General features: G+C 48.1%; 1 protein-coding gene across 2 annotated transcripts in view; it reads left to right on the top strand.

Moving 5' to 3' along the window:
* The window catches only part of MAP2K5 (mitogen-activated protein kinase kinase 5), a 345,280-nt gene extending 323,446 nt beyond the window's left edge, over positions 1 to 21,834 (top strand). For both annotated transcript variants that reach the window (XM_089660977.1, XM_089660975.1), the window contains 3 exons: positions 3,567 to 3,628; positions 6,009 to 6,054; positions 21,113 to 21,834. In XM_089660977.1, coding sequence (XP_089517103.1) covers positions 3,567 to 3,628; positions 6,009 to 6,054; positions 21,113 to 21,217 — 213 coding nt within the window. In that variant the 3' untranslated portion in view covers positions 21,218 to 21,834. The remainder of the gene's footprint in view (positions 1 to 3,566; positions 3,629 to 6,008; positions 6,055 to 21,112) is intronic.
* Positions 21,835 to 27,580: the final 5,746 nt, after the last annotated feature.

Genomic DNA, 27,580 nt, shown 5'->3' with positions numbered 1-27,580 from the left:
ATGTCTACACAATATCAGGACATTCCGCCCTGCACCCCTAACAACAGGCACAGGGTGATTTCCACATAGGAGGGATATGGGGAGCTGAGACAGGGGTCTCCCCACCTCTCCACAGTGAGCTGGGTTCCATGGGCCCCCCACCCAAAGTGACTCCCGTCACAGGGGATTCAATGCGTAATCGCAGCAATAGCTTGTGTGTACCCCTTGATGTGAGACATGCAGAAATCCTTTCCTCTTATGTACAGTATGTGCCTGAATTGCTCTTTTGAAATGTGCAGATCAGTGTCCATCTCTCCGGCTGCTGCATGGCGTCCTCTCGGCTCACTGCTCTGCGACCTGTTGGTTACACACATGCTCGCTGCTCTGTAAGCTGCAAATGTGGTAGATAAAAGTCACCACTGAGGCTTAGTGATCGCACCACACACCCTAGCGCCTCTCAGCATCACATACAGCCTGCTGGCGGTAATTGGCCGCATTTACTAAACACAGCTATGACATCCCCCGCTCACGTATTCAGTACTCTGTGCATAGGAATTGGACCCGTTATGTGATTTATTTTCCGTAGAGCCAACTGTGGGTTTGCATTGTTCCCTGGCTGTGATGGATGAGCACCATGTTGTGCTAATGTGGCGAAAAAAAAAAAAAAAACCCTTAATAAAGGTTCCCACTAATTGTCCCTTTTTTTTTAATTACAGCGCTTGTTTCCCTGATAATTGGGTCATAGCAATTATTTGTATATTTAGTAATCAGATGTCAGTGTGATACCACCCTGGTGACTGTCATATGTTGCCAACTATGGTCTTATCCATGGTCATACGTGTAGACATGGGGGGTGATTTACTAAAGGCAAATAGGCTGTTCTCTTTGCAAGGGAAGTTGTACTGTGCAAGAAAAATTTCCCCAGAGTGAATATGGTGTAAAAAGTACCCAGTTACGTTCAAGGAAAATAAAATTTAACAAAAAGCACACCGTTTTCGCTTGCGCAGGTTGGATGATGGTAGTCAGGATTGTATTTTTATTTTGTGCTGCCCTAGGCAACACCAAAAGAATCTGAGAGCCCCCCGCATACCACGGACCCACGTGACCAACCCAACCCCCTGGAGAGAGATTTACTATCATAGCAACTCCCTTTCCGGAGTCTCACTCCCGTTCCCACAGCTCACCTTACTCCACTCTGCCACCCAGGAGAACCAGTGTCCCTTCTTCCAGGGGTTGGCACTCTCACTCTGCTGTGCCACCCAGCCAAAGTGCCCAGAAGAACCAGCGTCCCTTCTTCTGGAGGGCGTTGCTCCCCCTACTCCGTTCTGCCACCCAGCCCCGGTGCTATGGAGAACTAGCATCCCTTCTTCCAGGGGACGGAGCTCCCCACACTCTGCTCTGCCTCCCGGCCGCAGTGCTGAGGAGAACTAGTGTCCCTTCTTCTAGGGGGCAGCGCACCCCCTACTCCGCTCTACTGCCCAGCCCTGGTGCTATGGAGAACTAGCGTCCCTTCTTCTAGGGGGTGGCACAGCCCCCACTCCGCTGTACTGCCCATCCCCGGTGCTATAGAGAAATAGTGTCCCTTCTTCCAGGGGGCGGCGCTCCCATCACTCCGCTGTGCCTCCCAGCCCCAGTGCTAAGGAGAAACAGCTTCCCTATTGCCAGGGGGTGGCGCTCCTCTCACTCCGCTCTGCCGCCCAGCCCCAGTGCTAAGGAGAACCAGCTTCCCTTCTTCCGGAGGGCGGTGCTCCCCTCACTCCGCTCTGCTGCCCAGCCCCAGTGCTAAGGAGAACCAGCGTCCCTTCTTCAGGGGGGGGCGACGCTCCCCTCACTCCGCTCTGCCACCCAGCCCCAGTGCTAAGGAGAACCAGCGCCGCCCCTTCTTCAGGCGGGCGGCGCTCCCCTCACTTCGCTCTGCTGCCCAGCACCAGTGCTAAGAAGAACCAGCGCCCTTCTTCAGGGGGCGGTGCTCCCCTCACTCCGCTCTGCTGCCCAGCACCAGTGCTAAGAAGAACCAGCGCCCTTCTTCAGGGGGCGGTGCTCCCCTCACTCCACTCTGCCGCCCAGCGCTGGTGCTAAGGAGAACCAGCATCCCTATTGCCGGGGGGGCAGTGCTTCTCTCGCTCCACTTTGCCACCCAGCCCCAGTGCTAAGGAGAACCAGCGCCCCTTCTTCAGGGGGCGGTGCTCCCCTCACTCCACTCTGCCGCCCAGCGCTGGTGCTAAGGAGAACCAGCATCCCTATTGCCGGGGGGGCAGTGCTTCTCTCACTCCACTTTGCCACCCAGCCCCAGTGCTAAGGAGAACCAGCGCCCCTTCTTCAGGGGGGGCGGCACTCCCCTCACTCCGCTCTGCTGCCCAGAACCAGTGCTAAGGAGAACCAGTGTCCCTTCTTCCGGGGGGGGGGTGCCGTCCCCCCTTGAAAACATTGCCCAAGGCAAACTCCTTGTTTGCCTTATTACAAATACGCCCCTGATGGTAGTCAGTAGAACTTCACCTCATTCACAAGCTCTGGAGATAATTCTTGTGCACAGTGAGACTTTCCTTGTAAGGCCGACATGCCGCATATCTATGGGGACGTTTCTGTGTAGAGAGCACATTTACTGCGTGCTCCCAGCACAGAGACTAAGTGTGACGGGAGTCACTTTGGGTGGGGGGGCCCATGGAACCCAGCTCACTTTGGAGAGGTGGAGAGACCCCTGTCTCAGCTCCCCATATCCCTCTTATGTGTGAGTCACCCTGTGCCTGTTAGGGGTACAGGGTGATCTGTCCTAATATTGTGTAGACATGTATAGGTGGGGTGGGGGTTGTGGATTGTTTGGTGTTATGGGGCTGCATCCCATTGTTCTGTTGTTTGTCAGGCTTGGGAGCAAACTATTATGGGATGTATGTGTTTATGTGTATTGGCTTGGTGGGGGGGGGGTCTCCAGTAGCCCTCCTGGTGGGACTGTCTGCTGGTGTATCTCTTGTTACTAAATGTAGATTGCCCCGCCCTGTGTCATTATGCAGGGAGGGGGGGATTGTCCCCTGAGTGTATATATCTTGTATCTGTGCTCAAAGAAACTAGTCTACTTCCTGGTCTACTTCAAGACTGGTGTCATCTAGTCTTGTATGGCCGGCTGTGGTGTCTGTTGTCGGTCTTCGGACAGGGAAGCGGTAGCCTAACGGAAGTACCCAAGCGCAGTCTGGGGTCGGTTCCGTTACACTAAGCTCTCGGTCTGTAGTAATGATCAGGAACCACCGGGACCAGTTTCCGATCACTTGACCACTGTGAAAGCCAACCACAGTGGTCACAGGACTAGGCAGATCCCCCCCCACCGGGAACAGGAGTTCAGTTAAAAGGGCACCGGGGCGGGCAGGAAAGAGTTAACAGACCAGTCTATGATCAACCCATTCCTACGAGAATCGTTGGGTGCAGCTTTGTTGTATTAACCTGGTGACATAATAGTACACATTGTTCCTGGATGCTTACTACCAGAGTGTGCGGGAAAGGGTGTCTACTCATTCTTTGAAAATGGTGGATTAAAAGTGAGCGCAGATCGCAAGGGTTTCTACGTTGTTGACATATTGTTCTTCTTGACATTGCAGGATTCTCCCGTCCTTCCCGTTGGTGAATTCTCAGAGTCATTTGTACATTTCATCACGCAATGGTAAGAATTTTGTAATTCCGCTGACTTTTAGTCTATATTACTTCTATTTTATGTGAAATCAGAAGACATCGGGGCAAGCTGTCCGTGTATTGCCCTAATCGGACATTTCATAATGGCTTCTCCCCAGGGAATACTGCCCTATTAAACAGCAACAACCCAATTGCCAGCAATATTGGGAGCAGGCGAGCAGAGTCGTAGGCTCATAAAAGGCCTTATTGTGCATTGCTGTGCATTTCCCAGAGGATAGAAATTAGTAATCCGTAAAGAACAGATCACTTTCTATCGCCATCCATTTTTGGGCACTTTATCTAGGATTGCAAGTCGTTGCCGAGCTCGTGTAACTTTCTGTAAATCAGAATAATTCAGAGAAACCAGGTTAAGAATCCTGACCTTATTGTGCTGTTCTAAAGAGAAGGGGTCCTGGCTAACTTTTTCAGTAGGAGGGGCTTAAAACCAGCGCCTACTAACACTGTATGTGGTAACATTTGCAACAGTCCTTGTACCCAAATAATCTTCTTTAATTACCGCACCACGAGCAGAACTACGAGACATATATAAAGCTCGGCACAATCATTTGTAAACAATTCAAATCTTCCATTACAGATGCTTTTCTCCACACAGCCTATCTAAAGGAGATCATTAACATGAGCAACCAGCTATTATCCTACAATATAACATAAAGAGAGCATGGTGTATATATATCAGGTCTCAGGAGTGCGTAGCGCACAGAGTGCAGGGGTCAGGAGTGCGTAACGCACAGAGTGCAGGGGTCAGGAGTGCGTAACGCACAGAGTGCAGGGGTCAGGAGTGCGTAACGCACAGAGTGCAGGGGTCAGGAATGCGTAACGCACAGAGTGCAGGGGTCAGGAGTGCGTAACGCACAGAGTGCAGGGGTCAGGAGTGCGTAACGCACAGAGTGCAGGGGTCAGGAATGCGTAACACACAGAGTGCAGGGGACAGGAGTGCGTAACGCTCAGAGTGCAGGGGTCAGGAGTGCGTAACGCACAGAGTGCAGGGGTCAGGAGTGCGTAACGCACAGAGTGCAGGGGTCAGGAGTGCGTAACGCACAGAGTGCAGGGGTCAGGAGTGCATAACGCACAGAGTGCAGGGGTCAGGAATGCGTAGCGCTTAGAGTGCAGGGGACAGGAGTGAGTAACGCACAGAGTGCAGGGGTCAGGAGTGCATAACGCACAGAGTGCAGGGGTCAGGAGTGTGTAGCGCTCATAGTGCAGGGGTCAGGAGTGAGTAACGCACAGAGTGCAGGGGTCAGGAGTAAGAGTGCAGGGGTCAGGAGTATGTAACGCACACAGTGCAGGGGTCAGGAGTGCGTAATGCACAACAGCACAGGGGTCAGGACTGCAAAAGGCACAGATTGTAGGTGCCAGGGTGCGTAATGCACAGATTGCAGGGGTCAGGGGTGAGTAACGCACAGATTGCAGGGGTCAGGAGTGAGTAACGCACAGAGTGCAGGGGTCAGGAGTGCGTAGCGCACAGAGTGCAGGGGTCAGGAGTGCGTAATGCACAAGAGCACAGGGGTCAGGACTGCAAAAGGCACAGATTGTAGGGGTCATGAGCATGTAACACACAGACTGTTGGGTCAGAAGTGCAGAACCAGTACAGATCTTTCTTCAAGTACAGATCTTCTCAGACTTAGTACAGCCCCCCCCCCCCCCCCCCAGTATACAGCAGCTCCCCTCTGCTCCTTAATCCCCCAGCATAGATCGCCTTCTTAGTTCAGAGTGCAGGGAAGTACACCCTGGGCTATGTTGTGTGACGGGCAACAGGAGCAGCGGCTGCAGTATCCATGGATGCCCCTTTTTATCTCCTCCTTTGTGCCGGCATGCATTTAAATGGGTTTTAAGCTATCTGTGCTTATTGAAAGAGAAGTAGGGCTTTTTTCCCCCATTTATACTTACCTAGGTGGATGCAGCATCAGTCCCCTGCCAGCTCTAAGGGTGAGAACTCAGCGATCGCATGACCGCTGATCGCTGAGTTTTCACAGCCGCTGTGAGCAGAGAGCGGGACTGTCGGTCCCTACTGTCTGCTCAGCCCGCTCTGGGCTGTGGAGGGGGAGGGAGGCTCAAGGTTCTCAGCGGGTGCCACAGCAGACTCGGGTTGATCCCCAGATCTCTCCCCAGCCTGGACCGGCTGAATGACGTCAACCGACAGCGGACTTCACTTCAGCTGAAAACAGGTCACAGGAGTGCAGAACGAACTGCACTCCTGTGATCTACAGGAGAAATACAGCCAAAAGACCTTTGGCTGTACTTCTCCTTTAAATACAGTTGAATATGTATATTATTTATACAGTGTGGGTCTCTAATGCTTCCCCTACGGTTGTGTTTGCACTGTAAGCCACATAATCCTCTTTGTTTTACAGCATGAGAAAACAGCCGAAGGAGAGGCCAGCGCCAGAAGAATTAATGGTAAGGATTTGTTGTGGCAAGCCAAGGTGATACTGTGAAAGCAATGAGCTTCATTTGTAAGCTTTTATGTAAGTCATTGTGCTGAGCAAGTAGCAAGTTAAGCCGGCCATTCGAATCTTGCCCAGTTCAGCAGGGACCGGCCAATATTCAAACCATGTATGGCAGACTGATTGTACCCAAGTTGATTGATCGATCAACTTTGGTACAACCAGCTTGTCAGATTATTCATGTAATTATGGCCAGCTGCCGGGTCGGGACAGCTCCCTCCGCCCCTCGCGTCGGGAGAACACAATAGTTCCGTGGGTGGGACTCCCCCCATCAACACTGACTGCGACCAAGCCGTGATCGCAGGAAAGAAAGCTACACCGTCAATGGCCGGCTTTGCTTTGGAATCTCATTAGTAGACCTGCCATCTTTTTTTTTTTTCCAATATTCTGGTCTTTGCAGCTTTTATTGTTTCTGCCAAAGTCAGCATTGTAGTAGTTGAAGCTTGCATTGTGTCCATAACTTGTTTTATCACCTTTCTGTATGAAAGAGATGATCTAAGACAGGGGTGGGCAAACTTTTTGACTTGAGGGCCGCAATGGGTTCATATATTGGACCCGGGGGCCGGACCAAGAGTAGATGAATGATGTGTATGTGTCAACCATAGTAAGTATAGTAATATTCCCCCATAGTAAGCATAGTAATTAATCCCCCCTATAGTAATTCATCCCCCATATAGTAATTCATCCCCCATAGTAATTCATCCCCCATATAGTAATTCATCCCCCATATAGTAATTCATCCCCCATATAGTAATTTATCCCCCATATAGTAATTCATCCCCCATATAGTAATTAATCCCCCATATAGTAATTCATCCCCCATATAGTAATTCATCCCCCATATAGTAATTCATCCCCCATATAGTAATTAATCCCCCTATAGTAATTCATCCCCCATATAGTAATTCATCCCCCATAGTAATTCATCCCCCATATAGTAATTCATCCCCCATATAGTAATTCATCCCCCATAGTAATTCATCCCCCCTATAGTAATTCATTCCCCATATTAATTCATCCCCCATATTAAGTCCCCAAGTCCCCCTGTGTCAATTTATTACCTTTGCTCCGCGCGTTCCTCTCGCCGTGTTCCCGCGCCGTTCCGGTCTTCAGGGCGGACTGTGAGAGGAGCCTAGCTCCCCTCACGTTCGTCACGCTGCCCCGCCTACACACATCCTGACAGCCATCCTGACAGTATCACGCTCCGGGGCCGGATTAAAAGGTAGTTTGCCCATTGCTGATCTAAGATCTGGCCCTTTGTTGGCTTCATTGGGTTTGTGGCCAACAAACCATCAGTCCAACATTCCTGTGCTCAGTACTATGGATTGGGACCCTTCCGACTTTTATTCATTGTCACTACTAAACTCCTGTCTCTTGCTATCTACACCGCTGGCCTTGTGCCTTCACAGCCACCTTCTACCTTTCCCTTTGTTGAGTTCTACGGAAGCAGAAATTATTGAGTCTTTTAGCACCTTCCATCCTCAATTCCTTTGTGGCAGGTGGGCTCAGCTGTGACATGCAATCTGGCCCTACCATCACTTTGTGAAACCTGCTGAGGGATCTGTTGGTGAAGGAGTGTGATTGAGATAAGGAGGCAGTAATTGCAGAGTCTTGTACTGTATCTGTGTTTGGTTTCACGCTGAACGCTCAGAGGTCTCAGCTAAGTCACCAAAAAGGAAATCCACTTTAAGATTTGACTGCTCTTAGCAGTGATATTATTGCTGTTTCACAGGAAACCCAAACAGAATGGAACAGTTAGAGATGGGGCCGGATCTAGCCTGTCTGTGGGGGTGCAGTAAAAAATGTCGGGAGGGGGGGCAGAGGATGGGAGATCAGTAGGGCAGAAGACAGGGGTCGCTGCTGGCTGGGCAGAGGAGAGGGGCACTGTTCCTTCTCCCAGCCCTGCTCTGCACACAGCCTGGGCACTGGCAGCAACGCACCTACCCACATATAATGCATAACTGAGGTCAGTATAGTGTTAGGCTAGCACAGTAAAGTATCAGATTAGGGAAGCATACAGGCAGGTTAGAACAGTATAGTGGTAGGTTAGGGTAGTATAGTGGCAGATTAGGGTAGTATAGTGGCAGGTTAGGGTAGTATAGTGGCAGATTAGGGTAGTATAGTGGCAGGTTAGGGTAGTATAGTGGCAGGTTAGGGTAGTATAGTGGCAGGTTAAGGCAGTATAGCGGCAGGTTAGGGTAGTATAGCGGCAAGTTAGGGTAGTATAGTGTCAGGGCAGTATAGCGGCAGGTTAGGGCAGTATAGTGGCTGGTTAGGGTAGTATAGTGGCAGGTTAGGGCAGTATAGTGGCTGGTTAGGGTAGTATAGTGGCAGGTTAGGGCAGTATAGCGGCAGGTTAGGGCAGTATAATGCCAGGTTAGGGTAGTATAGTGGCAGGTTAGGGCAGTAAAGTGGCAGATTAGGGTAGTGTAGCAGCAGGTTAGGGCGGCATAGCGGCAGGTTAGGGTAGTATAGTGGCAGGTTAGGGCGGTATAGTGGCAGGTTAGGGCGGTATAGTGGCAGGTTAGGGCGGTATAGTGGCAGGTTAGGGTAGTATAGTGGCTGGTTAGGGCAGTATAACGCCAGGTTAGGGTAGTGTAGGGGCAGGTTAGGGCAGTAAAGTGGCAGGTTAGGGCAGTATAACGCCAGGTTAGGGCAGTATAATGACAGGTTAGGGTAGTATAGTGGCACGTTAGGGCAGTATAGTGGCAGGTTAGGGTAGTATAGTGGGTAGTATAGTGGCAGGTGAGGGCAGTATAGTGGCAGGTTAGGGTAGTGTAGCGGCAGGTTAGGGCAGTATAGTGGCAAGTTAGGGTAGTGTAGCGGCAGGTTAGGGTAGTATAAAGGCAGGTTAGGGCAGTATAGTGGCAGGTTAGGGTAGTATAAAGGCAGGTTAGGGTACTATAGTGGCAGGTTAGGGCAGTATAGTGGCAGGTTAGGGTTGGCTTTGGGGGGCACAACTAAAATCTGGGGGGCACAGCCCACCCCTGCACCACCCTAGATCCAGCCATTGTTAAAGACCAAGACTAAAGGTGTCTACAGATATGACAGAATGTTCACCTGTTGCAGACTTTTTCAGCCGGATGAAGCCGCATTCATATGTCTGCAGGTCCTACCCAACCATAGGCAGCGTCCTTTTTCTTGGGGGGGAGTTCATTGTGCAGTTTTGATTTTTCCTAGCTGATCACTGCTCTGCCCCCCCTAAAGAAGGCTGTACATGATCTACAAGCCAAAATGTTAATGCCTAGTAGTAGGTTTACCTTTAAACTAAAGCTACATATTTGTTTGTTACTAGGCCTCCACTAAAGAGACCTCCATGCTGCTCCTAGCAGCCACGTACCAATTGCCACCTCTATGGGGGTCCCCAGCAGCAAATCAGATATGAAATGTAACAGAGATTGTTATGGGTAGCTGTTCAACCTTTGCTCCATATTTCACGTATTAGCCACGTGTTCTGTAAATTAACCACTTGACCTCTGGAAGGTTTTACGCCCTCATGACCAGGCCATATTTTGCTATTCATCACTGTGCTACTTTGATGATGATGATGTTAAAGTGGTTATAAAGGCAGAAGGTTTTTTACCTTCAAGCATTCTATTCATGAAGGTAAAAAACCTTCTGTGTGCTGCTCTCTCCACAGCCCCTACTAATACTCACCTGAGCCCCCTCTTGATCCAGTGATGTACACAAGAGCCTCGGCTGTCCCAGGACGATCCTCATTGGCTGAGACAGTAACGGGAGCCATTGGCTCAGAAACCAGTAGCTATAGCAGTAGAGAGGCTCCCACTAACAAGCAGGTCACCGTGGCAGATGACACCAGCTCACCCAAGGTGTAGGCTCTAAGCACTATCCAGTATTCACCAGAGCTCCGGATGGTAGGGATACAGTAAGTTTTGCTGCATGTTAGTACCAGGTCACAGTCCTCGGGATCACCCCATAGGAGGTGAGCAAGCCAGAGTCCAGCAGCAGATATGGCAGGTAAGGATCAAACAGAAGCGTAGTCAGTAAGCAAGCTAAAAAGTCAGTAACAAGTGGTTGCAGGTTGAGGTTAAGCAGAAGCGAAGTCCTGGAACAAGCCAGAGGTCAGTAACAAGTGGTTGCAGGTTGAGGTTAAGCAGAAGCGAAGTCCTGGAACAAGCCAGAGGTCGGTAACAAGTGGTTTCAGGTTGGGATCAAGCAGAAGTGTTGTCGAGGTGCAAGCCAGATGTCAGTAATACATAGTTGCAGGTTGAGATCAAGCAGAAGCATAGTCGAGGAACAAGATAAAGATCGATAAGTGGTTGCAGGATGAGATCAGGTGGAAGCATAGTCGAGGAACAAGCTAAAGATCGATAAGTGGTTTCAGGATGAGATCAAGTGGAAGCATAGTCGAGGAACAAGCTAAAGGTCGATAACAAGTGGTTGCAGGTTGAGATCAAGTGGAAGCATAGTCGAGGAACAAGCCAAAGGTTGATAACAAGTGGTTGTAGGCTGAGGTCAAGTGGAAGCATAGTCGAGGAACAAGCTAAAGGTCAGTAACAAGTGGTTGCAGGTTGAGATCAAGTGGAAGCATAGTCGAGGAACAAGCCAAAGGTTGATAACAAGCGGTTGCAGGTTGAGATCAAGTGGAAGTATAGTCGAGGAACAAGCCAAAGGTTGATAACAAGCGGTTGCAGGTTGAGATCAAGTGGAAGTATAGTCGAGGAACAAGCCAAAGGTTGATAACAAGTGGTTGCAGGTTGAGATCAAGTGGAAGCATAGTCAAGGAACAAGCCAAAGGTCAGTAACAAGTGGTTGCAGGTTGAGATCAAGTGGAAGCATAGTCAAGGAACAAGCCAAAGGTCAGGAACAAGTGGTTGCAGGTTGAGATCAAGTGGAAGCATAGTCAAGGAACAAGCCAAAGGTTGATAACAAATGGTTGCAGGTTGAGATCAAATGGAAGCATAGTCAAGTAACAAGCCAAAGGTTGATAACAAATGGTTGCAGGTTGAGATCAAGTGGAAGCATAGTCAAGGAACAAGCTAAAGGTCGATAACAAGTGGTTGCAGGTTGAGATCAAGTTGAAGCATAGTCGAAGAACAAGCCAAAGGTCAGTAACAAGTGGTTGCAGGTTGGGATCAAGCAGAAATGTAGTCAAGGAACAAGCCAAAAGTCGGTAGTGAAGATACGGACGGCAGCAGAACAAGACAAGAGTGACATTAGCTGGAGAGAGACCAATAATCTGGCAAACAGGAAGTACAGAAACATGGCTTAAATCAGGAAGTTTATGGGAGGAGCAAAAAGTTCAAGGCTCAAAATAAACTGTGTTCAAGGCAAGATCATTCAAGGAATTGCCCAGGGAGCTGTCCAACATCCCAGGCGACTCAGCAAGTAGAGACATCGCCATGCACAGCAGAGGTTGCAGGTTCAAATCCGGGTTCTGACAGTACCTTTAAAAACAAATGAGCAGTGGCACCTTTCCTATTTCTACCCTTACAGTTTTACATAAAGAAACTTATGAAGAGTATAGGAGGAGCATTGCAACTGTCTTTTTGCATAAAAGAATTAATGCTTTCCTGAATTTTTGAGGAAATACATACAGTCAGGTCCATAAATATTGGGACATCGACACAATTGTAACATTTTTGTCTCTATACACCACCACTATGGATTTGAAATGAAACGAACAAGATGTGCTTTAACGGAAGACTGTCAGCTTTAATTTGAGGGTATTTACATCCAAATCAGGTGAACGGTGTAGGAATTACAACAGTTTGCATATGTGCCTCCCACTTGTTAAGGGACCAAAAGTAATGGGACAATTGGCTTCTCAGCTGTTCCATGGCCAAGTGTGTGTTATTCCCTCATTATCCCAATTACAATGAGCAGATAAAAGGTCCAGAGTTCATTTCAAGTGTGCTATTTGCATTTGGAATCTGTTGCTGTCAACTCTCAAGATGAGATCCAAAGAGCTGTCACTATCAGTGAAGCCATCATTAGGCTGAAAAAACAAAACAAACCCATCAGAGAGATAGCAAAAACATTAGGCGTGGCCAAAACAACTGTTTGGAACATTCTTAAAAAGAAGGAACGCACCGGTGAGCTCAGCAGCACCAAAAGACCCGGAAGACCATGGAAAACAACTTTGGTGGATGACCGAAGAATTCTTTCCCTGGTGAAGAAAACACCCTTCACAACAGTTGGCCAGATCAAGAACACTCTCCAGGAGGTAGGTGTATGTGTGTCAAAGTCACCAATCAAGAGAAGACTTCACCAGAGTGAATACAGAGGGTTCACCACAAGATGGAAACCATTGGTGAGCCTCAAAACCAGGAAGGCCAGATTAGAGTTTGCCAAACGACATGTAAAAAAGCCTTCACAGTTCTGGAACAACATCCTATGGACAGATGAGACCGACATCAACTTGTACCAGAGTGATGGGAAGAGAAGAGTATGGAGAAGGAAAGGAACTGCTCATGATCCATCGCATACCACCCCATCAGTGAAGCATGGTGGTGGTAGTGTCATGGCGTGGGCATGTATGGCTGCCAATGGAACTGCTTCTCTTGTATTTATTGATGATGTGACTGCTGACAAAAGCAGCCGGATGAATTGTGAAGTGTTTCGGGAATATTATCTGCTCATATTCAGCCAAATGCTTCACAACTCATTGGACGCTTCACAGTGCAGATGGACAATGACCCAAAGCAGACTGCAAAAGCAACCAAAGAGTTTTTGAAGGGAAAGAAGTGGAATGTTATGCAATGGCCAAGTCAATCACCTGACCTGAATCCGATTGAGCATTTCACTTGCTGAAGACAAAACTGAAGGGAAAATGCCCCAAGAACAAGCAGGAACTGAAGACAGTTGCAGTAGAGGCCTGGCAGAGCATCACCAGGGATGAAACCCAGCGTCTGCTGATGTCTATGCGTTCCACACTTCAGGCTGTAATTGACTGCAAAGGATTTGCAACCAAGTATTAAAAAGTGAAAGTTTGATTTATGATTATTATTCTGTCCCATTACTTTCGGTCCCTTAACAAGTGGGAGGCACATATGCAAACTGTTGTAATTCCTACACCGTTCACCTGATTTGGATGTAAATACCCTCAAATTAAAGCTGACAGTCTGCAGTTAAAGCACATTTTGTTTGTTTCATTTCAAATCCATTGTGGTGGTGTATAGAGCCAAAAATGTTAGAATTGTGTCGATGTCCCAATATTTATGGACCTGACTGTATTTCTGATAAAAAATTGCAGCGTTTCCCAGTATCCGAGAAACTTTTGGCCATGGCACAGACCGCTCTCTGCTGTGTACTGTACAATGATACGCTGTGATTATTCATACCCGCTCCACAATTACCAGAAATTCATAGTCCTGGGCAATAGGGGATCCTATTTCAGTAAACAGATTCTCTTCAAACAATTGGTGTTTTTTTTTTCCAATAAATAGGACCATTTGCTAATGGGAAGTAATTTGCTTTTTATTTAGCCCTAATTGACCCCGGCATGTCAGGAGGTCTCAGATCGCACATGTAGTTTTGGCAGAGTTCACTAACCACTTCTCATCTCTGGCAAGCGATACAGTCCCAGGGTCAGCAAATGGCATTTCTGAAAGTCTTATTGAAATGCTGTGTGCATTAATCATCTCGCCGCCCGCTCAACCAGGCCCACCTGACTGCTACAATCAGACACCGCGCTGCCCCTGGGACTCCATGCATATTCTTAATTGTTTCTAGGCCTTGATGGTCTTTTAATCCAAGATTAATTTATGCAATTTTAAATAACTCTTCTTATGATTAATAAGCTCGAAAATTAAAAGGAGTTGGAAGCAATTATAATAAGCGGTTGGTCATAACCTCATTAAGAGGAGGAGGAGGAGTGGTTACTTAAAATACACAGTCTAAGTTTTTGAGAATTCTGCAGACAGAGACAATACTGCGACTGAAAGGTCAGGAAATCCTTCGGAGACAAGTGATGGCTACGTGACACCGATCCTTCATCTTCTAAAAGGGAAAGTAATATCCCCATTCAGTGTTGTAAATACACAGCAAGTAAGCCCTGAATTACTGACACAATAGGGGCCTTGTGTGGAAGGGAGCTCTCAAATGCTGCCTTTTGCATTCGAATACAGCTTTGCGCAAACAAATGCAATGCAGTGCAAAACTGATCAAAAGGTTGTGCTTGACCTGCTTAGCCAGCAGTGCAAACACATCTCAACAGGACCCATTGTGTACAAAGAAACACAGAGCAAATCGGGTCAAAGGCTGCCTCAGAACTCTTGTCCATACTATTCTACTCAAGTAAATGGTTAACTGCCTTGATGTGCATTTCGAATGAATATTAAATACAAGAAAGCACCATTGTCTACGCAAGTCTCAACTCTGTCTGTAGCTGCCAGACTGTATTACTAAAGAAGATATTAGGACCGTGTTTCTTGGTTCGCTCCCAGTGTGCCTCTAATGTGTTTTCAGGGCTGTAGAGAGCATGCTTCACGTTTAGTGGACCTGTCCCAAGGTGATCTGCTTTTGGACCTAAGTGTATACAATGATCAGAACTGTACTAGACATATCCCTGGCCCGCCATCTGTGGGAGGCCCTACTCCATTAGCCCACCATCCGTGGGAGGCCCTACTCCATTAGCCCACCATCCGTGGGAGGCCCTACTCCTTTAGCCCACCATCTGTGGGAGGCCCTACTCCTTTAGCCCACCATCTGTGGGAGGCCCTACTCCATTAGCCCACCATCTGTGGGAGGCCCTACTCCTTTAGCCCACCATCTGTGGGAGACCCTACTCCTTTAGCCCACCATCTGTGGGAGGCCCTACTCCTTTAGCCCACCATCTGTGGGAGGCCCTACTCCTTTAGCCCACCATCTGTGGGAGGCCCTACTCCATTAGCCCACCATCCGTGAGAGGCCCTACTCCTTTAGCCCACCATCTGTGGGAGGCCCTACTCCATTAGCCCACCATCCGTGGGAGGCCCTACTCCTTTATCCCACCATCCGTGGGAGGCCCTAGTCCATTAGCCCACCATCTGTGGGAGGCCCTACTCCATTAGCCCACCATCCGTGAGAGGCCCTACTCCTTTAGCCCACCATCTGTGGGAGGCCCTACTCCATTAGCCCACCATCCGTGGGAGGCCCTACTCCTTTAGCCCACCATCCGTGGGAGGCCCTAGTCCATTAGCCCACCATCCGTGGGAGGCCCTACTCCTTTAGCCCACCATCTGTGGGAGGCCCTACTCCATTATCCCACCATCCGTGGGAGGCCCTACTCCTTTAGCCCACTATCCGTGGGAGGCCCTACTCCTTTAGCCCACCATCCGTGGGAGGCCCTACTCCTTTAGCCCACCATCTGTGGGAGGCCCTACTCCATTAGCCCACCATCCGTGGGAGGCCCTACTCCTTTAGCCCACCATCTGTGAGAGGCCCTACTCCATTAGCCCACCATCCGTAAGAGGCCCTACTCCTTTAACCCACCATCTGTGGGAGGCCCTACTCCATTAGCCCACCATCCGTGGGAGGCCCTACTCCATTAGCCCATCTTGACCCTATCTAAGAACCAAAGGAGGCCAGTTGATTTTGTTTTCTTGGTGGAAAACATGTAGACCACAATTTCTCAACCTAGCTTGAGGTTAAACATCACCATGGGGACCATGGTGCCTGAGAAGCTTATCTCCATTTTGAATCTACATTTTTGAAGGGTTGGGAACTGTGGATTATTTATAGTGAGAGTTTGAATCTGCACCACTCTTTGTTTTCGACTTGATGGGCTCATGTGCAGCTTGTTGTGGCGGACTTGTGGTTGCATCCTGTGGGATTCTCCCCCACCCCCCCCCCCCTCCCATCCCTCTTCCTGCCACTTTTGCCCCCAAGTGGATTGCACTTGTTATATAGGAGGAGCAGACTCCGCGCAGCGGGGCCGTTCCCTTCTGACATGCATCCCAACATTCTGTTGGTGTCCAATCCAAAGCCCAAGCTGCAACCGCTGATGTCCACAGCAGGATTGGGAACCAGAGCTTTTGGAATCTATTATGCAGGGAGATTTCCCCGCACTTCTCGTGTGAACTAAGGCTCAAAGTCATTGTGACAAGCCTGGGTTCATACAGGAGCTGTGCGGGAAAGTGCATGCGATTCAGACAAGAATCGCCCCGAATTCCTGTTCAAATTACATGCCGTTCTTTGCAGTTCATTTTGTATGGGCTCAAATTGCACCACAAATGTATTAATTTCAGTATCGGGAGCATTTACTTGTGCAAGTACTTAGTATGGTATTGGTGCAACCCTAATTTTTTTCCTTTAAAAAGTATGTCCAGTTATTATCCAAATATACTCCCAACCTCCAGCTTCACTTCTAGAGCTTGCCCAGCCTTATTTTTTTTTTACCTTGTTCTTGTAGGATAAAACTGCTTTTCTACATATGTACAGTGGGGGAAATTATTGTTTGATCCCCTGCAGATTTTGGAAGTTTGCCCACATACAAAGAATTAAGTGTAGTTGGCTACCAGGTTTGCACACATCTCAGGAGGGATTTTGGTCCACTCTTCTTTACAGATCTTCTTAAAATCCTTAAGGTTTCTTGACTTTTGCTTGGCAACTCGAAGTTTAAGCTCCCTTAATACATTTTCTATAGGAATAAGGCCTGGAAACTGGCTAGGTCACTCCATGACCTCAATGTGCTTCTTCAGCCACTCCTTTTTTGCCTTGGCGGTATGTTTTGGGTCATTGTCATGCTGGAAGACCCATCCACGACCCATCTTCAGTGTTCTGGCTGAGGGAAGAAGGTTGCCATCCAAGATTTTAGAATACATAGCCCCATCCTTTGGCCTCTCAATGCCGCAAAGTCGGTCTGTACCTTTAACAGAAAAACAGCCCCAAAACATAATGTTTCCACCTCCGTGCTTGACTGTAGGGATGGTGTTCTTAGGGTCATAGTCAGCATTTCTCTTCCTTCAAACATGGCAAGTTGAGTTGATGCCAAAGAGCTCAATTTTGGTCTCATCTGATCACAGCACTTTCACCAAATCCTTCTCTGAATCATTTAGATATTCATTGGCAAACTTCAGACGGGCCTCTACATGTGCCTTCTTGAGGAGGGGGGACCTTGCGGGTGCTGTAGGATTTCAATCCGTGGCGGATTGAAATGGTTTGTTTGGTGTCTGTGGTCCCAACTGCCTAGAGATCATTCACAAGCTCCTCCCATGTAGTTCTGGGCTGATCCCTCACTTTTCTCATGATCCTCCTTACCCAGGGCCATCTTTAAGGAGGGGCAAAAGGGACAGCTGCCCTGGGACCAGTCATTGCTGTGGAGCCCAAAGCAGCTGCCCCATACTTGCCAACTGTCCGGGTGTACTTTCTCTTGTCTTTGGAAGTCTTCCTGCCGCACTGCCTCCCAATATCGAAGTGTGAAGTGCTGTCACTTATGCTGCATTCATATGCAAATAACGGCAGCATTCATATGTAAACAGCAGCCACAATGTGACATTGATATGTAAATAATGGCGGAATTCACATGTATATTGTGCCCCCCCTGAGGTTTCAGCCACCATCACCTCTGCTGAATGCTGCCCACTGGAAAGGTAAACAGAAGCATCCTTGAAAGTCCTGCCTGCAACTGTGGTCACTGAGCCTACCATCAGCCTGTTCGGCAAATGTAAGAAAAATGGAGTGGCGGGGAGGGGGGGTGCAGAGGGAGGCAGAAAAAGAATTAGATGAGTAGGTAGGGGATGTACAGAGGTAAGGAAGGTGGGTGTAAAGATGAGCAGAGGAGGCAAGTAGAGTTATGGTGGCTGGGAGGTTGGAGTGGAGAGGATGGGGGAGGCTTGGTGTGCAGAGGTTAGCACTGAAATTTAGGATACAAAGGTGTACTGACAGAGTGGATTATTATTATTATTATTATTATACAGTATTTATAAAGCGCCAATAGTTCGCTCAGCGCTGTACATTACAAAGGGGGACAGAACATGTGACAGAACAATACCAATACAATGCAAAACATGAGGGGATTGAGGGCCCTGCTCCTTGGAGCTTACAATCTAGGAGGGAGGGGATGGTGGCACAGGAGGAGATAACTGTGGGGGATGGAGTGGTAGGAAGAGTGGAGGAGGTCGGCAAGTTAGCAGGGGGTGGGGTAGGCTTCCCTGAAGTGATGGGTTTTCAGGGTGCGCCTAAAGGAGAGGAGAGTAGGTGATAATCTGATGGGTTGGGGCAGGGAGTTCCAGAGGATGGGTGACACCCTGGAAGTCCTGGAGGCGGGCATGGGAGGAGGAGACCAGGGAACTAGAGAGAAGGAGGTCTTGTGAGGAGCGGAGTGTGCGTGTTGGGCGGTACTTGGATATTAGGTCAGTGATGTAGTTCGGGGCAGTATGGTGGACGGCTTTGTATATCAGTGTTAGGATTTTGAATTTGATCCGTTGCGCAATCGGAAGCCAGTGGAGGGATTGGCAGAGGGGGGTGGCGGAGACGGAGCGGTTGGAAAGGTGAATGAGTCTGGCAGCCGTATTCAGGATGGACTGAAGCGGGGATAGCCTGTGGCGAGGCAGGCCAGTGAGGAGGGAGTTGCAGTAGTCGAGTCGTGATACGTTGAGGGAGTGGATGAGCTGTTTAGTGGTTTCTGGGGTTAGGAACGTGCGGATTTTGGCGATGTTGCGGAGGTGGAGTCTGCATGTTGCGGAGGTGGAGTCGGCACGAGTTTGTTAAAGATTGGACTTGGACTAGGAGGGAGGGGATGGTGGTACAGGAGGAGATAGCTGTGGGGGATGGAGTGGTAGGAAGAGTGGAGGAGATCGGTCAAGTTAGCAGGGGGTGGGGTAGGCTTCCCTGAAAAGATGGGTTTTCAGGGTGCGCCTAAAGGAGAGGAGAGTAGGTGATAATCTGATGGGTTGGGGAAGGGAGTTCAAGAGGATGGGTGACACCCTGGAGAAGTCCTGGAGGCGGGCATGGGAGGAGGAGACCAGGGAACTAGAGAGAAGGAGGTCTTGTGAGGAGCGGAGTGTGCGTGTTGGGTGGTACTTGGATATTAGGTCGGTGATGTAGTTCGGGGCAGTATGGTGGACAGCATGGATAAAGATGTACGTCACGTGTAGGGCAGCCCATTCATTTCAGTGGGCTGCTCTACGTGCTAGAAATGTGGAAAAAAGTCCCTGACCCTTTTTCAAACTAAACTAATTTGGGCTATTTTTTTTTTTTTACTAAAAAGATAACTGAATACATTTTGGCCAAGATTTATGAAGAACGATTTTTTATTTGCAAAACTTTATAAGAAAAACACTTTTTTTCAAAAGTTTTGGACTTTTTCATTTATATAGCAAAAAAAATAAAAATCCCAGCGGTGAATAAATACCACCAAAATAAAGTTTTATCTGTCTCATAAAAATGCTAAAAAATTCATATGGGTACAGTGTTGCATGACTGCGCAATTGTCATTCAAAGTGTGATAGCGCTGAAAGCTGAAAATTGGCCTGGACTGGAAGGGGGGAAAGTGTCCGGACTGGAAGGGGGGAAAGTGTCCGGACTGGAAGGGGGGGGAAAGTGTCCGGACTGGAAGGGGGGGAAAGTGTCTGGACTGGAAGGGGGGGAAAGTGTCCGGACTGGAAGGGGGGGTGAAAACGTCCGGACTGGAAGGGGGGGAAAGCGTCCGGACTGGAAGGGGGGGAAAGCGTCCGGACTGGAAGGGGGGGAAGCGTCCGGACTGGAAGGGGGGGAAAGTGTCCGGACTGGAAGGGGGGGAAAGTGTCCGGACTGGAAGGGGGGAAAGTGTCTGGACTGGAAGGGGGGGAAAGTGTCCGGACTGGAAGGGGGTGTGAAAGCGTCCAGACTGGAAGGGGGGGTGAAAGCGTCCGGACTGTAAGGGGGGGGTGAAAGCGTCCGGACTGTAAGGGGGGAAAGCGTCCGGACTGTAAGGGGGGGAAAGCGTCCGGACTGGAAGGGGGGGAAAGTGTCCAGACTGGAAGGGGGGGTGAAAGCGTCCGGACTGGAAGGGGGGGGAAAGCATCCGGACTGGAAGGGGGGAAAGCGTCCGGACTGGAAGGGGGGGAAAGCGTCCGGACTGGAAGGGGGGGAAAGCGTCCGGACTGGAAGGGGGGGGAAAGTGTCCGGACTGGAAGGGGGGGAAAGTTTCCGGACTGGAAGGGGGTAAAAGTGTCCGGACTGGAAGGGGGGGAAAGTGTCCGGACATGAAGTGGGTAAAGATAGCCCTGTCCTTACCCCATGAGGTGGCATCTTGCACGGAGCTCCAGACCGGGGGTGATTGATGGTTATTTTGTATTGCTTCCACTTGCAAATAATCGCTCTAACAGATGTCTTCTTCTCACCAAGCTTCTTGCTGATGGTCTTGTAGCCCATTCCAGCCTTGTGCAAGTCTACAATCATGTCCCAGACATCCTTTGACAGCTCTGCCCATGGTGGTGAGGCTTGAATGGAAGAAATAGATTCTGTGGACAGGTGTCTTTTATACACTTGACGAGTTGTCATTAGGAGCAACTTCTTAAATTGACAGGACTAATCTGTGTACCACGTGAGCACATAGCCAGTCTATGGGAGCCAGAATCATTGTTGGTTGGTAGGGGATCAGATACTTATTTTACTCACTGAACTGCAACTTAATTTATAACATTTGTGTCATGAGTTTTTTCTGGATTTTTGGTTGACATTCTGTCTCTATCATTTAAAATACACCTAGGATAAAAATTATAGACCCTTCATTTCTGTGTAAATGGGCAAACCTACAAAATCTGCAGGGGATCAAATCATTATTTTTGCCCCTGTATGGCAAGCATTGTTGCCTTTCCTTTAATGGAAGGAACCATCGAACTATTACATAATTATTGAGAATGGTAACCTGGAGAACTCATGTCCTATAATTTCATGACTGTCATTTCTATTTCTGCATAACGGAAAATGTGTGATTCTCCATACTCTCCATATAATCTATCAAGAAAAAAAACATCGGGTGGTTTCCAACATTTCAGCTATAGTGCTGGTAGAATTTGCTGTAGTAGCAAGGAAAATCGAGTATTTGGATTACGTTGGATAATAAGATCTTCTGTCTCTTACAGGGCCATCCATTTATCGTCCAGTTCGATGATGGGAACATGGAGGTCGTGTCCATGTGGGTGTGTAGAGCATTGGAGGAGCGTCGAGCACATCACAGCCAAGAGTGAGAATAAATCGATCCTACGAACTAATGGGTTCAATAGAGCCTCTGCCCCGTCTACAGTGCAGTTTGTTTACATGTTCGGTGCTAGACGTGGTCATGCCATATAGGCGTGTGCTCAGTAGTAACGTATTCCAGATCATATGGCATGTCTGAAGAAGAATGTCAAGGACTTTGGGAGCATTAAGATGTGTCTGACTGTTACACATGTCTCTTGCAAGACCATGTTAATATATTTATGTAGTAGAGAAGGCTTAAGAAGGGCGAACTCTCTCTGCATACGTAGCCTGAACCATTGGGATGTATGGGTCAACTTTACTCATGGCGAACTTCACTTTGTGCATTGTCTTCCGGATTCTGCTACTTATACAAGTGCCATATTGATATTGGAATTTTGGAGGCTTTTGCTGGCTTGGATTTGACAGTCGTGGTTGGAGGGTGACTGGGCGACATTTTATTCTTAAGCTTGCTGACACTCAGGTTTATCCTCTTCCCACAAAAAAAAACAAAAAGTAAAATCGACTTCCTTATAAGAAATCCATATGTTATTATTGTGGATTTTGATGGTATGTCTTGCACAAATATTTGCTTTCTCTGACTAATAAACTTTTTATACAAATAAAATTTGTGCTTCATTTTACTAAAACTTGTGTCTTCAAAAAAAAAGGTAACCGCGCGATACTGGTCTTCTGACATGATGGTGTGGCAAGGTTTTACCTAGAACTCTGAAATCCCAAACAGAAGTATCAGGATTGGTTGACCCAGTCTTTTGTATTTGATTAATCGATTATATAGCTAAATCTGACATATTGGGGGTTTCAATCACAAACAGATCTCCTGTGTCCACTGGACAGCAGGTCTCGTATTTCCAATGGCTAGTGTTCTGATGAATGCCAGTCTCTACTGCTTGGTGTCTAACAAACATCCGATCTCTGATTACTCAAGTATTTTTCGTAGTTGTGCACTGTGCCAATCCCCCCATTGGTTTCCAGTCAGTGTCCTCCACCCCCCTCTGCCAATCCCTCCACTGGTCTCCATTCAGTGTCCTCCACCCTTCTCTGCCAATCCCTCCACTGGTCTCTATTCAGTGTCCTCCACCCCACTCTGCCAATCCCTCCACTGGCCTCCATTCAGTGTCCTCCACCCCTCTCTGCCAATCCCTCCACTGGCCTCCATTCAGTGTCCTCTACCCCTCTCTGCCAATCCCTCCACTGGCCTCCATTCAATGTCTTCCACCCCTCTCTGCCAATCCCTCCACTGACTACCATTCAGTGTCATCCACCCCTCTCTGCCAATCCCTCCACTGGCCTCCATTCAATGTCTTCCACCCCTCTCTGCCAATCCCTCCACTGGCCTCCATTCAGTGTCCTCCACCCCTCTCTGCCAATCCCTCCACTGACCACCATTCAGTGTCATCCACCCCTCTCTGCCAAAAGAAAAAAGTGTTTTTCTTATACAATTTTGCAAATAAATAATCTTTCTTCATAAATCTTGGCCAAAATTTATTCAGCTATCTTTTTAGTAAAAAAAAAAAACCAACATAGTTTATAACCAAAAATTATAATTTAAAAAAAAAATGTACATTTTTATTTTATTTTTTTATATTATTATTTATAGGTTTTTTTTTAACATACTGTCACGCTAGCAGTACAGTGTCACCATAGTGACACTGTATTACTTGGGGGGGTGATGAAGATTTTTTTTTTCTTTTTTTATACACTGATTGCTTTTACACCCATAAAGGCTGTAAAAGCAATCATTTCTCCTTCTCTCTGGCTGCATTCCTGCAGCCATTGAGAAATACTTTGAGAGCTGTGATTGGTCACAGCTTGTCACATGGTACAAGGCTGTTGTGAATGGCCCTGTACCATGTGACCTCGGTGATCATTCACAGATTTCACACGTAGTAAGCAATGATGTCAGGAGTGACATCTTGCTTACTACTCTTCATGTGATCACTGATTGGCCAATCAGTGATCACGTGATCCGGACATCACACAGAGGTCCTGTACAGCGATCGGTGTCCCACTGTGTCCGGAGGACAGAGCAGGCACGGGATCGCTGTGCAGCGCGCTCCCAGGGAGCGCACACAGGCAGGGAAGTGGGAGGACGTTTATAAACGGCAACCCGCCCCTGCACTGCTCCCATCCGGCTGTTTATATAATGGGCCGGACGGGAAGTGGTTAATAGAAGCTGATCTCTTGGCTGGCTTCTGTCGAAAAAGGCTTGCTGGAAAACTAGCAGCCAATTGACATTAGATTAGAGCTCTCAGCCAATGGCTGCAAGCGCTGACCGGTGTGTTCTGGCGGGAGAGGCGGTACCCCTGTCACAACACAATAGCTCAGTGGGGAGATCCCAGTACAAAAATCACATCGTTAGTACAGCGTCCTCCTGAGGAGCTCCTCAGTTGTTTTTCATGCAGCCCAACTTACCCCGTGTACCAGGCTTGACTGCCAAATCCGTGTGATCACGGCAACATATAATTCGAATGGCCACCTTCCCTTTATTTACACTCGGTCTGGTAGAGAGACCCATATACCTCCATCCCAGTAACTTACAAAGAATTAAAAATAAATTGCCCATGGGACTTTTTGAAGGTCATACAAATACAAATCTATAACAGATATAAAATATAAACGTCGCCAACTTTGAGAAAATATCGCATTAAAAATAAGTTGAAAACATTCGAATGCACAAAGAACACTTCTACATGTTTTTACTTTTCAATACATAACTGTGAAGCTCCGTCAAGCTGATATCCAACCATCAAGGTGCCTCTTAACAGAGAAAGATGGGAACATCTACTCCAGTCGATCCTAAACTCAGCAGCCAGACTCATCCACCTCACCAACCGCTCCACATCTGCCACCCCCCTCTGCCAATCCCTTCATTGGCTCCCGATTGCCCAGCGCATCAAATTCAAACTGCTAACTCTGACCTACAAAGCCATTCACCATGCCGCCCCGAACTACATAACTGACCTGATACCCAAATACTACCCTACCCGTGCCCTCCGCTCCTCACAGGACCTCCTACTCTCTAGCTCCCTGGTCTCCTCCTCCCACGCCCGATTGCAGAACTTCTCCAGGACTTCCCCCATCCTATGCAACTCCCTACCCCAATCCATCAGACTGTCACCTACCCTCCTCACCTTCAGGCGCACCCTGAAAACCCTCCTCTTCAGGGAAGCCTACCCCAACCTCACCTAACACCCGACCTCACCTAACAACTAACCTCCTCCACTCCACCCACCACTCCATCCCCCACAGCCATCTCCTCCTGTACCACCTTCCCCTCCCTCCTAGATTGTAAGCTCGAAAGAGCAGGGCCCTCGAAGCCCTCGTGTATTGTATTGTTACTGTCTTGTCTCATGTTCTGTCCCCCTTGCTACTGTACAGCGCTGAGCAAACCCTTTGGCGCTATATAAATACTGTATAATAATAACATCAATAATTTTACATCGTTTCGTGAAACCTAGGTCACTTCATTGGGGGTGTGATGTTGCTGATGGGGTGTAGACAGGGGCGTATTTACCACAAGGCAAACAAGGCATTTGCCTAGGGCGACACTTTTCAGGTGAGGCAGCACTGATCCCCGGAAGAAAGGACAGAAGAAGGGACACATGTGGCATGGGGACCAGGTAGGATCCAAGAGAGGCTGTGGGCTGCTTGGTGGTGTATGCAGAGCTCGACTCTCATTCCCAGGGATGTCTGGAGCTGTATAAGTGAGTGTCTTTCTCTCTCTCTAGTTGGAGGGGAATGTTTGTTAGTGGAAGGCTCCCCCAGGTGTGGGGGCAGGGGTGTTGTTGTTCAATGTCAGGCTCTACCTGTGGGGGGGGGAGCATCCGATTTTTGTGTTGTCTAGGTCAACACAAACCCTAAATACACTACTGGATGTAGCTAATCACATTAGCCAGGGGTCCATGGACGTATTCTCAACATCGGATGGAACCAAACAAAGAAGCATCTGTCCCGGGGGTTGTGGAAACAAGAGGAGGTTGCCTGATGGAACCCCAGGAGATGAGAGTGCACAGGTAAGGCTCAGGCACAGCCAAAGGGAACTCAATCCTCCCAAAGAGGGAAAAACTAGCATATCATCTCGCTGGATTCATATGAAAGCCAATGGGGTGCATTAACAGAGCCGGTGACCAAAAGTAAGGCCTGGTGCCAAATGGGGTCCTTTATTTGCAGTTGGACTTCATGGCTTGGTTTGTGCTCTGACATCCACTGTGAAGTGTGGGACCTTCTATAGACAGGTTTATGCCTTTCCTAATCATAGCCAATCAACTGAACTTCCCACAGGTGGACTCCAATCCACTGAAATTCCCACAGGTGGACTCCAATCCACTGAACTTCCCACAGGTGGACTCCAATCCACTGAACTTCCCACAGGTGGACTCCAATCAACTGAACTTCCCACAGGTGGACTCCAATCCACTGAACTTCCCACAGGTGGACTCCAATCAACTGAACTTCCTACAGGTGGACTCCAATCCACTGAACTTCCCACAGGTGGACTCCAATCCACTGAACTTCCCACAGGTGGACTCCAATCCACTGAACTTCCCACAGGTGGACTCCAATCCACTGAACTTTCCACAGGTGAACTCAAATCAACTGAACTTCCCACAGGTGGACTACAATCAAGTTGTGGAAACATCTCAAGGATGATCAGTGGGAACAGGATGCACGATGCACCAGAGCTCAATTTTGAACGTCATGGCAAAGGCTGGGAATACTTATGTACATGGGGGGGTTTTATTCATTTTTAATAAATTGTCATTATGGGGCATTGTTTGTAGAATGTTGAGGAAAAAAATTATTGAATCCATTTTGGAATAAGGATGTAACACGACAAAATGTGGCAAAAGTTAGGCGCTGTGAATACTTTCTGGATGCACCCTGAATTCCGCACTCTGTACACAATGCACTCCTAAACCCTGAACTCTGTACGTAGTACACTCCTGAACCCTGTGCTCCTTATGTAGTATTCTCCTGAACCCCACACTCTGCAAACAGTACACTCCTGAACCCTGTGCTCCTTATGTAGTATTCTCCTGAACCCCACACTCTGCAAACAGTACACTCCTGAACCCTGTGCTCCTTATGTAGTATTCTCCTGAACCCCACACTCTGCAAACAGTACACTCTTGAACCCTGTGCTCCTTATGTAGTATTCTCCTGAACCCCACACTCTGCAAACAGTACACTCTTGAACCCTACACTCCTTATGTAGTATTCTCCTGAACCTTACACTCTGCAAATAGTACACTCCTGAACCCTGTGCTCCATATGTAGTACTCTCCTGAACCCCACACTCAAATAGTACTCTCCTGAACCCTATGCTCCTTATTTAGTACTCTCCTAACCCCACACTCTGCATATAGTACACTCCTGAATCCTGTGCTCCTTATGTAGTACTCTACTGAACCCCACACTCTGCAAATAGTACACTCTACTCTCTGCATGTAGCACACTCCTGAACCCTGCATTCTGCATGTAGCACACTCCTGAACACTGTATTCTCTATGTAGCGCATGTCATATATCATGCACAGATGAAGAGTGATAATTATAATTATTGTTGCTGAGGTAAGAGTTCACTAGCCGGTATATAATGTAAAAGTCCTCTATCCAAGAAATTAATTTTTCTTGCAGCAACTTGGTTCTTCAGAGAGGCTTGCATTTATTGGGTCCAAGCACAGAATAGAGTCCACAGAGTATTTGTAAATACAATACAATGATCAGAAGCCTTCAACGCACCCAATCCTGCTCTGAAGATGCAGCCAAAATACCCTATCCTAATATACACCTTTTTCCCATTGACCAAAGTGTCGGGCAATCTGATTGGTTGGGTTTATGAGCATCTTTAATATTATGAGTTATAAACAATGCTTCTTGGCCTAGAACAGCTGCATGCTTAGGTTTTAATTAAAAATAAATAACTCATATTTTATATATCTAGTTATATCTATGATACACACATTTTATGTCTACAGCACCCTCCTGAACTCTTCACTCTGTTCATAGCACACTCCTGAACCCTGCACTCTGTTCGTAGGACACTCCTGAACCCTGCACTCTGTTCGTAGGACACTCCTGAACCCTGCACTCTGTTCATAGCACACTCCTGAACTCTGCACTCTGTTCATAGCACACTCCTGAACTCTGCACTCTGTTCATAGCACACTCCTGAACTCTGCACTCTGTTTCTAACACACTCCTGAACTCTCTACTCTGTTTGTAGCACACTCCTGAACCCTGCACTCTGTTCATAGCACACTCCTGAACTCTGCACTCTGTTTCTAACACACTCCTGAACTCTCTACTCTGTTTGTAGCACACTCCTGAACTCTGCACTCTGTTCATAGC

This window comes from Staurois parvus, unplaced genomic scaffold (assembly GCF_062004578.1).
Source record: "Staurois parvus isolate SC_StPar_1 unplaced genomic scaffold, SC_StPar_1.0 ptg001300l, whole genome shotgun sequence".
NCBI classification, from domain to species: Eukaryota; Metazoa; Chordata; class Amphibia; order Anura; family Ranidae; genus Staurois; species Staurois parvus.
The sequence above is the reverse complement of the archived record's forward strand: the minus strand, read 5'-3'. Positions and strand labels throughout refer to the sequence as shown.